At 34.3% G+C, this 15084-nt stretch overlaps 1 protein-coding gene across 2 annotated transcripts; it reads right to left on the bottom strand.

Moving 5' to 3' along the window:
- Positions 1-10523: 10523 nt before the first annotated feature.
- On the bottom strand, positions 10524-14268 carry LOC147397380 (shikimate O-hydroxycinnamoyltransferase-like). Of its 2 annotated transcripts, XM_086452968.1 has the most exons (3): positions 13798-14268; positions 11336-11698; positions 10524-11299 (listed from the first exon to the last, which is right to left on the bottom strand). In XM_086452968.1, exons 1-3 carry the CDS (start codon positions 14227-14229, stop codon positions 10799-10801), a joined length of 1296 nt encoding a protein of 431 aa, XP_086309094.1. In that variant the 5' UTR covers positions 14230-14268; the 3' UTR covers positions 10524-10798. The 2 variants fall into 2 exon arrangements, with proteins under 2 accessions (XP_086309094.1, XP_086309093.1); XM_086452967.1 differs by having other exon boundaries at positions 10524-11698; positions 13798-14267.
- Positions 14269-15084: the final 816 nt, after the last annotated feature.

Raw genomic sequence — 15084 nt, 5'->3', positions numbered from 1 at the left:
AATTCTTATGTTGATCACCGAAAGTTGATGTGGTATCTTTTGTCTTTTGTTTTAGTTAAACCTAGGGTTAGGGATGCATATTTGAATTAGGACTACAACCTTTGCGGGTTGAAGGGTCAACCCAAGTTGTAGAACCCTTACCTTGAGCTCAACTGAATTTGACCATTGGGTTAGAACTCATTAATCTAAATTCAACCCTAAGATTGTGCTTCTAAAATTGGGTTGAACTTGGGTTAGCCCAAGTAAGGTAATTTAGAATGAATTGGGCTCATTGAGCAAATCTAATTTCATCTTGATAAACAAATAAATTTTATTTTATATCTTAAAAAATGAAAACGATATAAAAAACAAAGTCACTAGTAATAAATTTGCACGCAACCTCATTTTTTTATTATAAATTTTTTTTCCGTTAGTTTTACCAATATATTTAAGAAGAAAAAACTAATATTTTTGTAACAAAATAAATAAAAATATTTATATGTAAATATATATAACATCAAGTTCGGATTGAGTTAGATTGCCCGGAGTTTCGTCTCGAATTCAATCCGGATTGAAATTTCCTAGCCTAGGCTCAACTCATTTTCCACATAACCCAACCCAGGCTTGCCCATCAATCAGGTTGAGCCTGGGTTGAGTTCAGTTTAACCCCCCCAATTGCAGCCCTAACTGGAATCCAAAATTTGAACCAAAACCGACCGAAAATTGGACCAGAATCCAAATCCAGCTTGAACAGAGCCTAGATTGATTTATTTAGTTTGGGTTCGGTTTCACCTAATGGAAAGCAGATTGAACCCAGACTAAGATTTGGCCCAAAGTCAAAATCGAAATTAAAACTGACGAAAATTTCGAAACCAGTTGATTTCCAAGTTTCATCAAAAGTCAAAGATACCCAATTTTGGTTCGGACACGGTTCGGGCCACCCAATATACATCACTAGTTGAACCTCCATGACCTTGAGATTGCATGTAAAAGCTAGCTTGAAACACGTTAACTTAATAGATTGTCAATCTTTTAAGAATCGCATAATTTCAAATAAAATGATAATCAATCTGAAAATGTTTTGTAAAATAAGATACTGATGTTATTACAACAATCACTGGTTTTGATTTTGGAAAGAAACCTAAGTATGTTGTGTAGGATTAAAACTAGATTACACCTAAATTTGGAGGTTTTCCTTGATTCCTTAGCACACATGTTTCATTTTGGCCTCTTGGGTTTACTCATTCATGAAGATTGGCCCAACTGATGATGAGTGGCACTCCTTAGGCTTTCATTTTTTTTTAATAATATTTTTTATATATCTTATTACATTTGATCTGATCTAAACTTGATCTTATTGCTATCAGATTGAATTTGGAACCTAATATCCCAATTTTAGTATTTGATATTAGATCAATTATGTGTCTAATCTGATCCTTATCAAACTGATGCCATATCGATCCCTACCCAATCCATTACATCAACCAACACATACAAAGCAAACCTAATTAATTAGAAACATCAATCATTAAAGTGAAAAATAAAAATAAAAATAAAAATGGCACATATCTTATTTTCCCAACACAATTTGGTTGAATCATCACCTTCACTACATGTTGTAGAGATATTCTTTGAAGAGTTCCATGTGATCAGAGTCCACTGAAACGACCAAAGATAGGCTTCCATCATTTGTTGGGCTTGGAATCACAAATATTGGTATGGTAACTATTTATTAGCATAAAATAATGTTCGCGTGTGATCTTGAATGTAGCAATGGTGGTGTTTCTCGGACTAGTTTGAGGCTTTGGTGTTTTACGTGACAATTTCATTGATGGTGGGGGATGATGTTCGATATGGGGATATGTTGGGGTTGGTGGCACTCGGGCATGTAACAATGTCCGATAAATGAATGGCGGGAACTTGATGTCCAGTCCTCCTGCGATTTGGGACCATGAGTTGACAAAGTGAGTCCCCGAGGCTCCGTCAGCCACCGTGTGATGCACTGCCACACCAAGTGAAACGCCACCGCATTTGAAATATGTTACCTACTCACATTCAAAGTTGGGGAAGTCCAACAATTTAGAAAATATCAAAATAAGTTGCATATTAGGTTATTGTGTGTATTTCAATTATATTCTAAAACCAATATAATTTTCATCGAAATGATGGAAACATACTAAAACTTATATAAATATTAACTTTTTTTTTTTGTTAAAATCACAGCCTCCAACATTTTTGGAGGAATGAGGGTTTTAAGATGTAAAATCGACAAAAAAAAGTGTCACGTTTCAAACATCATTGTAGCTCTGTTTTGATACAAAGTAGAAAATAAAAAAAAAAACCTATAAAAGAAAGTAGTTTTGTGAAAAATTATTTTTTTAAAAGTACAAAGTACTTTTATTTGCTTTTTAAAATGTTGAGATTTTTACGTTTTAAAAATAGTTTTTAAATTATTCCAAAGTTTCTTTAGTAATTTTTTTTTTTTAATATGATTAGGACCGCCTTATGTAGATAAGATAGCAAAATCAGTTCTCACCATTCATTTTTAAAGCCTTTGATTCATTTTCAGAGTTGACATTTTGACGCGTTAAACACACCTTGGAAAGGGGTTACTCATAAGCAGTTGACTTTTTTTTTTCTTTTTAGAAAGATCAACAGGGTTAAGGCAGACTTAGACCAGCTACAACCTTAGGAAAGGAAAACCCCTACGATCTTGATCAAATAAGCAATTGACTTGCTATCTTTCAGAACCTCTTTTACTGTTGATTGGCCAACAACCAACAAAACCAGGGACAAAAAGTGAAGATCTGGAACTACCACACTACTATCATGAATGAGCTCATCATTTTAGAAATGAGAGCATATCTTACTGGGTTTAGGGGTGTCAATGGATAGTCGAAATCCGAATTTGAATCCGAAATTTTCAGATATCGGATTCGGATGTTATTTTTGTATTCAAATGAGTTTTGGATACAAATTCGGATATTGCGACATTCGATTCGATAATATCCGCTCCGATATAATATGTATATTATGTATTTATGTTACACAACAAAACTTTTTTTTTATACATATATGATGTTGTATATTCATGTTATACAACAAAACTTAAACTTAATAAGTCAAAACACAATTGCTATTCGTAGGATTAAAAATTAATGTAATCTTAATAACATTAATTGTTCACTTGCAAAGCAAGCATGACTATTTTACTTGTTACGTAAAAAAGAGAAAATAAACATTTATTTATTTTCTTTTATCATTATATTTTAAGGAAATGTGAGATTGGGCACCATGATGAGCTTGCTCGAGAAGGATTCAGAGTCTCTAAAATGAACTCGACTGATTAAAGATTTAGAGGTTCAAAATAAGTAGGGAGCTTGATCACCATGGATTCATGGGCTCTTTAGGCTTAAAAAAGAGCTTGATCACTAAGCTATATAATCCATAAGCAATTTTTTTTTTTTTTTTTTTTGAAAAATACTTGGATGCATTGGAGTTATGCCAAATAAAAGGGAATGAAAAGTTCAATATGATAAGATCAGTATATGGGCTGGACATTATAAATGAAACTAGGTTTGAAAAGTGAGCTGGGCTTGGACCAAACTCTTTAAAATGGGTTTCATGATGGACTGATAAAATGGGTGTATTAAAAAAGATGCCATAAAATCCATGGTGTCTTTGGGCTTGGTAAGGCAAATGGATTTGGGCTTCTGGAATTAGATTTATTAATTTTATTTTAATGCATTACAATCAATCCTAATAGGGTTTAAAGAATAAAAAATGTTCAAAGGGTGCACCCTTAATGTACAAATCTCACCTGTTGCAATGCTAGCCTATCTGACTTGGGGTCCAATTTCAATTCGATAAGAATTGTGTCTGATCCACATATCATTGATTGGGATTGAATCATAACCACCTAACGAGATACCAATTTGGATCTTTATCGGATCGTTGATCCTTGATCCAAAATTTAAGTTGCCAAATTTCATAATATTAGCTTTTTTGGACTAAAAGGTAAAATAAAGAAAAAATTATTTTAAAAAATAATATATTATTAAAAGAATAATAATTTTTAGAAATGATCGAAAAGTAATAAATCGGCTGTCCAATCTTGATTTTCAGCCTAAATTTAATCATGTACCCAAAATATCCTTCACTAAAACCCGACTGTTGAACTGCCAATTTTTTGTAAATAAATATGATTTCTACAAATATATATATATATATATATATATATATATATATATATATATATATATATATATATATATATATATATATATATGGGTCGGGTTCCGTAGACACATAAAGCTACTCATAAAACTACAACGTTTTTGTCTTATATAGTTAAAAAGGTTCGAAATGGGCTGATTTTTTGTGAGGATTATCTCTATGGTGAGGGGAGCATCCTTGCAAAAAATCATCCCATTTCAAAACTTCTAACCCCATCAAAATTGATTTACAAAAATTGGACGGTCTAAAATTTTTCAACTTGTGAACATGGGGCTAGAAGTTTCATAATGGGCCTATTTTTGGCAAGGATGAGATCATCCTCACAAAAAATCAGCCCATTCCAAACATTTTTGCCCATATAAGACAAAACACGTTGTAGCTTTATAAGTAGCTTTATGTGTATACAGATCCAAATCATATATATATATATATATGGGAAATGTTCAACACCCTAAGCTTTATCCCACACTTTAACAAACGTGTTTTGTCCTACATGGGTTAGAAGTTTTGTAATGACCTGATTTTTGGTGAGGATGATCTCTATGATTAGAAGATCATCCTCACCAAAAATCAGCCCATTCCGAAATTTTTAGCCCCATGTTTAGAAGTTGAAAAATCGTGGACCATCATTTTTTGTAAACCATTTTTGATGGGATTAGAAGTTTTGGAATGAGCTGATTTTTGGTGAGGATGATCTCCTCCATCCTCACCATAGAGATCATCCTCATCAAAAATCAGCCCATTCCAAAACTTCTAACCATGTAGAACAAAACACGTTTGTTAAAGTGTAGAGTAAAGCTTAGGTGGGGAACGGGACCCTATATATATATATATATATATATATACAATGTGTTTTGTCCTATGTGAGCTAAAAGTTTCTGATTGCGCTGATTTTTAATGACGATTATATCTATGACGAGGAGATAATCTCTATAAAAAATCAGTTAATTCTAAAACTGCTAACCCCATATTTATGAGTTGAAGAATCGTGGACCGCCCATTTTTTGTAAATAACTTTTGACGAGGTTAAAATTTCGGATTGAACTGATTTTTGGTGAGGATGATCTCTTCATCATAGAGATCATCCTCACCAAAAATCAGTTCAATTCAGAACTTTTAACCACTAGGACAAAACACGTTGTAGATATATGAGTAGATATATGTGTACACGGAACCAGACCCATATATATACGGTCGCGTTCTGTGGACTTATATCTCTACAAACAGATTAAACGAAAATCCAACGCTTGAGATAAGCTCGTCTTCAATCTAAAATAAAAGTTTCAAATTTAGTTTGACCTCCCTGTGAAATCAGCTCGTCTTCAATCTCTTCTTTGAAATCCTAACTTGCATTCCCTCTCTCTGGCCTGGGGATTTGTCGCACACCATATTTTCGATGCACCATCTGATTCATTACTTGAAGCCCTTTTAGTGGTTATGATTATGTTTTGAGAATTCTTTTTTTTATTTATTATTATTCACCTTTTAGTAGATTCAACCATTGTTATTCAGTTCTCTTGAAGCATAACTAATCCGTTTAAGCATTTGCAGTTGGATATTACTAATTCTTCTCAAGTCAGGTCTGCAGAAGTGTAGTTTATGGAGATCAACAAAGAAATAGGTAGTTATACTTGATTTAATTGGACATTTGGATTCTATATTTATCGATAAATAGTAATGAGCCAAAGCCAATTGTTACATTTGTCACTGGTGGAGCCTGGATAATTGGGTGAGAATTTATCAACTTCTAGTAAAAATGCTTTAAGAAACCCTCTGTATATAAAGAATCTGTCAATGCCTAAAAGAGGAGGGTGAGTCACCATCATCGCCTGAGAGAGGAGGGTAAGAAGCCGTGAACGATGATCATTGAGATGAAGTCGCTCTCATAGTAACAAAGAAGAGATTGAAGGGGAGGTAAAAGTAAATTTGAAACTTTATTTTAAACAATTTATGTTTTATGTGTACACTTCATCTTGAACGTTGGATTTTTGTTTAATCCGACGGTTACCACAGTTTGTGGAGATATGAGTAGATATATGAGTACACGGAACGTGACCCATATATATATGGGGCATGTTTGGCACCCTACATTTTGCCCTAAATGAGTTAGAAGTTTTGAAATATGTTGATTTTTGGTGAGAATGGTCTCTATGGTGAGGAGATCATCCTTACAAAAAATCAGCTCATTTTGAAAATTTTAATCCCGTCAAAAATGGTTTATAAAAAATGGACTGTTCATGATTCTTTAACTTGTAAACATGGGACTAGAAATTTTAAAATGGACTGCTTTTTGGTGAGGATGGCCTTCTTACCATAGTGATCATCCTCAGCAAAAATCAGTCCATTCCAAAACTTCTAACCCATGTAGGACAAAACGTAGGGTAAATAGTAGGGTGCTGAATATGGGTCAGGTTCGGCAACCAATGTTAGGGAGCCAACGTGTTTGTTCTGTATGGCTTAAAAGTTTTTTGATTGGGCTGATTTTTTATGAGGATGGTCTCTATGATGAAAAGATCATCGTCATAAAAAATTAGCCCAATCTAAAACTTCTAGCCCCATCAAAAGTGGTTTAGAATGATGGATCGTTGATTTTTTACCAATAATTTATAAACCAATCTTGATGGATTTAGATGTTTCAAACTAGGCTGATTTTTGTGAGGCTGATCTCCTCACCATCAGCTCAAATTAAAACTTTTAAGCCATTTAGGACAACCTTGGCTGTTGAACACCACCTATATATATAAAAACATGTTCTTTTAAGTATGGTAAAAGTTTCATAATATTTTGAAATGTTTCAGCCAAAACACTCCAGTCTCTATAGAGACCAGAATAAACCATTATGTTAATCTTGAAATATTGAATTTTCAATTTATCTCAAAGAATATTGCTGAAGTAACGTTGTTGGGGGACGTTGGTGTGCACAAAACCATAGATGCTTTCATCAAGATCTCACTCATATTTTGATGAAAAGCATTGATGGTTCTAGCACGCATCCATGTCAGCCAATGTCCCCCGTATTGTTACTCCAGCACCACTCTATCTCAAAATGTGTGGTTGAAGGAATTGTCCATTAACCAAAACATATTTTTGCTTCTCAAAGTCTATAAATTATTAAGTTCATGCATTTTTATCTACTATTGTTTTCACTTAATAAAATACAAATACATTTAATTCCCCCGCTTTCTCCTACCTCGCCATCCTACAAATTTCATCACTAAAATAATTATTTCTTTATGCATCAATGGTCTTGATGGAATTGCTCTTCACAATTATAACAAAATTCTAATTTCATACATTTTATTGTTTCCCATACAAGCAGTGGAGTAAACCATCTAAGGGTTGGTGAAATGGCCAAAACCACACCTTAGAAAATGGAGGTCTTGAGTTCGAATCCCCCCTTAGGGACCCCACCCTCAAGGATTTATCCTAGAAATTATTGGGTGAATGGGAAGGGAGGGTATTGCACGTGCCTCAAGGATTAGTTGGGTTCTTGAACATTGTGTTTGATTTGAGAGAAATGGAGAGAAAATAAGAGAAAATAAATGAGTTTCTCTTCATTTCTCTTGTTTGGATTGTTAAGTTGGGACAGAAGAGAAAAGAATTTGACAGAAGAGGAGAGGAAAAAATGTGAGTTTTCTTTCTCTACAAAAGTGGAGAGAAACTTTTTAAAAATATTTTATAATTCCAACTCTGCCCCTAGATATCTTTTAAGATATTTTAAAATTCTAAAGTTGTCCCAAATTCTCTTGAGTCAATCCAAACATGGTGGAGGGAAATTGAGTTTCTCTTCCCTTCCCTTCTCTTCTCTCCATTTCTCTCAATGCAAACATAGCCTAAGAGTCCGGATACCTTGATTCCACACAATTTTGGTATGCCTTTGGGTACATGGCTGGTGTGACAAGGGCACAGAATCATAGATCTTTTTCATCGGGATACACAAGAAAAAGATGTGCACTTCTGTGACCTGGCCACGTTACCCGCGTACCCAACCGCATGCATTCATCATTATTATTAAAATAACTCCCTTTCTTCACTTTAGAACAATGATATGACAATATCTATCCATATAATTTACAAATCTCTCTCAAAATTGTGTTATATTTAAGCAATGGCATTAACTATTTCAAAAAAAAGATAAAATTAGAAAGAGTCGTGATAATTCGACCTACACCCCCTCTGCCCCCCCCAATGCCCGCATCATAGAATCGTAGATCATTTTCCTTGGAATGCACAAGAAAAAGATTTATGATTCTACATATCCCGAGGCAAATGATCTACGGTTTTGTGATGGGGGCGTCAGAAAATCATTATTCAATAAGAAATTATGAATTAATACTTTGCAAGTATGTCACTTTTGTAAGCTTTATTTTATTTTATTTTTTTCAAATATAATATAAGTCAAAGATGATTAAACATTCCCCACAACCCATCATAACACGTGTGTTATAATTTATAGAGTGAGTTAGAAATGCCCCTCCATCTTTTTGTGATTATTTGAGTTACTTTTCGTGATTTTCAAATGAATAGTAAATGTTTTCGTGTTCAACTTCCCTTCAAAAACTCTTTTTTTTTTTTTCTTCTTCTCAAAACCATTCATCTTTAACATTTAATTAGTTAAGTAATCATTTTTATCCCAATCTTCAACCATAAGATGCCATTTCACTTAACCTTCATACAAATTAGACAGGATTTTGTTTGTAAGGAAGTAAAACAATGGATTCTTTGGATAGAAAAATCAAGGATTTTCTTTAAGAGGCTGAAGACAATGAATTGAAAACAAGGTTGATAAATGAATTATAAATAATTTACCCCTGGAGGCTTTTTGGTCATTTTCTGTTAATTTTACAAATTCTATTTCGTACTTATTTGGTAAGAATGGTTATTTATCATATGATCACATTGCTATTTACTTATTTACCCTTTCCTATGAATCCATATTCATGATTCAACTCAATGAAGGACATAAATTTATATTCAATTTTGTACTTAGTTATTTTTATCAAAATGGTTACACAGCATCTTTTACTAATGATAATTTGAAACCCCCAACCCCCACATGGCATACTCAAAATACTCTCTTGATGTGGCATGTGCTGGAACCATTTATTTTCTTTCATCGGGATACATAACTGCACAGATTTGTGGGAATGTCAGTTGTGAATTGCGAGGCATAAAGATTAGAGAGATTATATTGCCACACCAACTTTTGCTTACGTCACCCTAATTCTTATGTTAATCATCAAAAATTGGTGTGGTATCTTGTCTTAAACCTAGGGTTAGGAATGCACATATATTTGAATTACGACTACAAGTTGTAGAACCCTTAACCCGAGCTCAAATCAATCTGACCATCGGGTTAGAGCTCATTAATCCAAGTTCAACCCGAGATTGTGCTTCTAAAATTGGGTTTAACTCGGGGTTAGCCTAAATTAGGTAATTTTGGATGGGTTGGGCTCATTGAGCAAGTTTAATTTCATCTTGATAAACATATAAATTTTATTTCATATCTTAAAAAATAAAGTCACAAGTAAATAATTTTGCACACAACCTCCAAATCTATTAATTTTTATATTATAATTTTTTTTTCCCTTAATTTTACAGATATATTTAGAAAGAGAAAACTGATATTTTTGTAACAAAATAAATAAAAATATTTATACCCAAAATTGGACCAGAATCCAAATCCAGCTTGAACCAAGCCTAGACTGATATATTTAGTTTGGGTTCGGTTTCACCTAATGGAAAGCAGATTGAACCCAGACTAAAATTTGGCCCAAAGTCAAAATCGAAATTAAACCTGACGAAAATTTCAAAATCAGTTGATTTCCAAGTTTCATCAAAAGCCAAAATACCCAGTTTTGGTTCGGACACGGTTCGGGCCACCCGATATGCATCGCTAGTTGAACCTCCATGACCTCGAGATTGCATGTAAAAGCTAGCTTGAAACATGTTAACTTAATAGATTGTCAATCTTTTAAGAATCGTATAGTTCCAAATAAAATGATAATCAATCTCAAAATGTTTTGTAAAATAGGATACTGATGTTATTACAACGATCACTGGTTTTGATGTTAGAAAGAAACCTAAGTATGTTGTGTAGGATTAAAACTGGATTAAATTGATGTGGTTATCTGTTTTTTCTTTTATTAATGTCCTAAATTTGGAGGTTCTCCTTGATTCCGTTGCACACATGTTTCATTTTGGCCTCTTGGGTTTACTCATTCATGAAGATTGGCCCAACTGATGATGAGTGGCACTCCTTAGGCTTTCTTTTTTTTTTTTTAATAATATTTTTTATATATCTTATTACATTTGATCTGATCTAAACTTGATCTTATTGCTATCAGATTGAATTTGGAACCTAATATCCCAATTTTAATATTCGATATTAGATCAATAATGTGTCTGATCCGATCCTTATCAAACTGATGCCATATCGATCCCAACCCAATCCATTACATCAACCAAAACATACAAAGCAAACCTAATTAATTAGAAACATCAATCACTAAAGTGATAAATAAAATAAAAAAGGGCACATATCTTATTTTCCCAACACAATTTGGTCGAATCATCACCTTCACTACATGTTGTAGAGATATTCTTTGAAGAGTTCCATGTGATCAGAGTCCAGTGAAACGGCCAAAGATAAGCTTCCATCATTTACTGGGCTTGGAATCACAAATATAAGACCCTCATATAGAATTGCTCCAGGCCCCATGTATATTGGCCTCCCCCACCCAAAATCTGCATCATGTATTGACATTCGACTCCAGCTAGTGAAACCTAAATTTGGGCACCTAAACGAGTGAGGTCCTCGAGCAAGGAGCGACAGATCTTGTTCTAGCTCCAAGTAATCTAGAGCAGATCTAAAATACTCATCATCTGCACAGTCCAAGGTTTTGTTTATTTTCTCCACCGCGTAAGCTAGTTGATTCGACAAGATTTCACCCGAAGTTGCCTTAGGTGTCATATGGAAAATGGCATTGCCCAAGTACCCGTGCGGGAGGGGAGGATGTAGGCGTCTTCGACCATTCACCGCAATAGACATATATAACTCTTGATCGTCTTGGAGATTGCGTGCCTTGGAAACGCAACGCCACACGTGCCCCGCTAACACCTTGTAGGAGGTGAAGGTTATCCCGTTGGATTCTTTTCTACATTTTTCTTTTAGGATATTGATATGTTCGCGTGTGATCTTGAATGTAGCAATGGCGGTGTTGCTCGGACTAGTTTGAGGTTTCGGTGTTTTACGTGACAATTTCATTGATGGTGGGGGATGATGTTCGATATGGGGATATGTTGGGGTTGGTGGCACTCGGGCATGTAACAATGTCCGATAAATAAATGGTGGGAACTTGATGTCGAGTCCTCGTGCGATTTGGGACCATGAGTTGACAAAGTGAGTCCCCGAGGCTCCGTCAACCACTGTGTGATGCAATACCACACCAAGTGAAACGCCACCGCATTTGAAATATGTTACCTACTCACATTCAAAGTTGAGGAAGTCAAACAATTTAGAAAATATAAAAATAAGTTGCATATTAAGTTATTGTGTGTATTTCAGTTATATTCGAAAACCAATATAAGTTTTATAGAAATGATGGAAACATACTAAAACTTATATAAATATTAATTTATTTTTTATTGTTAAAATCACTGCAGCCTCCAACATTTTTGGAGAAAAGTGCCACGTTTCAAACATTCGTGTAGTTCTGTTTGGATACAAAGTAAAAAATAAATAAAAAAACTATAAAAGAAAGTAGTTTTGCGAAAAATTATTTTTTTAAAAGTACAAAGTACTTTTATTTGCTTTTTAAAATGTACATTAAAAGGTAAAGAGTACTTTTATTTGCTTTTTAAAATGTAAAGATTTTTACATTTTAAAAGTAATTTTTAAATTTATTCCAAAGTTTCCTTTAGTAATTTTTGTATATATCAATAAGAGCACCTCATGCAGATAAGATAGCAAAATCACTTCGCACCATCATTTCCAAAGCGTTTGATTCATTTTCGGGTTTTGTTAACTTTCAGACGCATTAAATACACCTTAGAAATAAACATTTGAGGGTAGTTTAGTAATAAAAAAATTTACAGGTATTTTTTGTCGTAGGAAAATACATTTTCAAGGTGCATTAATTTCACCTTAACCTGTGCCCCTACAACACATGTTAACAACACCCTTCATTTTAAAAGCCTTTGATCATCTTTTTAGTAGAAGGGCATGAACCTTAAAAAGGAAAATGCAGTAGTAACACTGAAATTGACATCGTTTCACACATTGTTGAAGTGGGTGTGTACAAAATTGTAGATGTTTTTCATGGAGATACAAGTGAGAAGCATCTATGGTTCTATGCACACCAATGTGTGAAATGATGTCAATTTCAATGTCACCTTAAAAAGGTGCAAAAGCTATAGAAACAAGATGATTTAGTCTCAGACCTGACGTTCTCCATCAAACAAACAAAAATAATGATAGGTGATCTCATAGCTCTTGGTATGTGAAGATGTATTGTTAGGTGCTCAATTTTATTTTTCCATTGAGGCCAATCCTAAATATCTTCTCAGAGATAGCTGTCCATACATTGATAAGGGATGTATGGATTCTCGAGAAGAGAGGAGCCATGGTGGTCCCCCTTGTACCGTTCAATGACCTCAACTTTTGCCTGTGCTTACACCTTTTGTTTGATTTGGTCAAGTGGCCTAACCTCTAAACTCGGGAGAGTGACTACTTTAAAAAAGGAAATGGGCCACTCATAAGCAGCTGACTTGCTATCTTTCAGATATTTTTTTAGTGTTGATCGCCAAACAACCAACATAGCCAGGTGCAGAAAGAGAAGGTCCAGACAGGGGTGGAGCCAGGATTTTACTCACGTGGAGGAAGCCAAATGAAGAAAATTTTGTGTGGGGACAATTAAGAGTGACAAAAATAGTTGTGAGAGCAATTAAAAGTGGAAAAAAAAATTGTGGGGGCAATAATGATAGATTTCTTTATCGCTCATTAAAATCTGTCGTAATAGCACATTAATCCATAGAATTTGACAACTCTTGTGGGAGCAAGTGCCTTTACTTTAAATCTACCCTTAGATTTAGAACTACCAAGCTACTATCATTAATGAGCTCATCATTCTAGAAATCAGAGTAAACCTTATTAAGATTACTTACATTATCTCCTAGTGACGCATTTTTATTTGGAATCCCTAGCAGCCCAACCGTCACTTGGTGGAGAGCCTCAAACCAGGTTTGATCTCCATCAAACCAACGGTTAAGATGGGAGGATAATCCTAATTTATTAGAAAGATCTCAAAGAAATCAATGGTTTATCGTTTGAAGTTACGAAAAAAAAAAATCCCTACTTTTTAACGGAAAACATGGTAATTTTCTATTGATTTAACAGGTTAAACACCATAATTTACTAACTTGACATTCTTTGTACGCTCTCTGCTTTGGCAGTGCAATCGAACGATAGATCTCTTGCCTTGTGTATCTCAAAGAAAAAGATCTATGCTTCTATCCACTGCCACGTAAGGAAACGTACAAAAAGCGTTAGGTTATCACTACTCTCCTCACAACTTGACTCACTTGAAGCAATGCGATAGGATGAGAAGAGATATCCAATGAGTCATCAACTTTTGGAATGAGTTTACTGAGTTCCTGAGTTGGAGCAAAATCACCAAGATCATTGAGATACGAGTCAGTGTAGGCTTCGACAAAGAGAACACCCTCACCATTGCATACTATCTCCATCCTATCATCTTCATTCCTCCGTTTAAGTCTACCGGCAATCGGATAAAACGGTACAAGGACCTTGCTTAATGCATCCTTTAACACGTCAGCATTGAAGAAACAATCTGAACCATTGGGTTTGTAGAAATACACACTTGGCATGTAGGTTCTAAACAACTGGTCGATGTTTGAGGTCCACAAGACCTGTTTTGGTGTCTCTTCTGAAGGACGGATCATACCAGATTCCTCTTCTCTCACTATCATCTTCTTTGCTGCAACGAAAGACATTTTTGTTTTTTTTTTTTTTTGTTTTTTTTTTTTTTTTTTTTTTGAAGATGAAGAGAACAAAAGGGAGAGTGTGAGCCTTGAAGACTTATTTTGTATGTTTGAGAGAAAAAGGTCGTGAGGCCTTTAAATAAATATGGTAAACTTATATTGACACATCAACATTTTACTATAGCACACCAATTGTTTTTAGTGTGATAAGAAATGTGTGGTGATGGTGGGAATTGAACCACATGTAAGTACGACTTGTGATAATATGAACCGTCACATGGCATACTCAATAGACTCCATGACATGACAAGTTTGGGTATCGTAGACCTATAAGTCTCACGATAAACGAATGCACTTTCCCATGTATCCCAAGGGAATCGTGTACCCTGAGATGTACAAATCTACGGTTCCTAAACTTGTTCATGTCATGGAGTCAATTGAGTATGCCACCTAACAAATCATATTATCCGGACTCAGAAAAGTAAACTAGTTTTGACGTGCCTCTCCAAGTCTTAGAGCTTATTTGGATACACACAAAAAATGATTTTTCACTTTTGAAAGAAGTATGTGGTATATTTCCCACACTTCACATATTTTAACCCGAAATTTCTCTAATAGGGTGCTTAATGCTATAATATTGTATCATCGCATGTGGTACCTTCTATTTTTAAAGTCGTTGACTATCTAGTGATTCGATTTTAGTATCTTTTTTTTTAATCGATAATCAAGGGGATTATGAGGGCTCCACCCTTTTATTGAATTTGAAGGGCTATATAGCCTTTAGAATTTGAAGGGAGAACTTTTATACATATTAAAAAAATTAGTAATATATTTATTGATTTACCAACACATGCAAATCCCTCACCA

This window comes from Akebia trifoliata, chromosome 8 (assembly GCF_017979445.1).
Source record: "Akebia trifoliata isolate Shusen 1 chromosome 8, ASM1797944v1, whole genome shotgun sequence".
Lineage (NCBI taxonomy): Eukaryota > Viridiplantae > Streptophyta > Magnoliopsida > Ranunculales > Lardizabalaceae > Akebia > Akebia trifoliata.
This window is presented reverse-complemented; position numbering and strand designations above follow the sequence as displayed.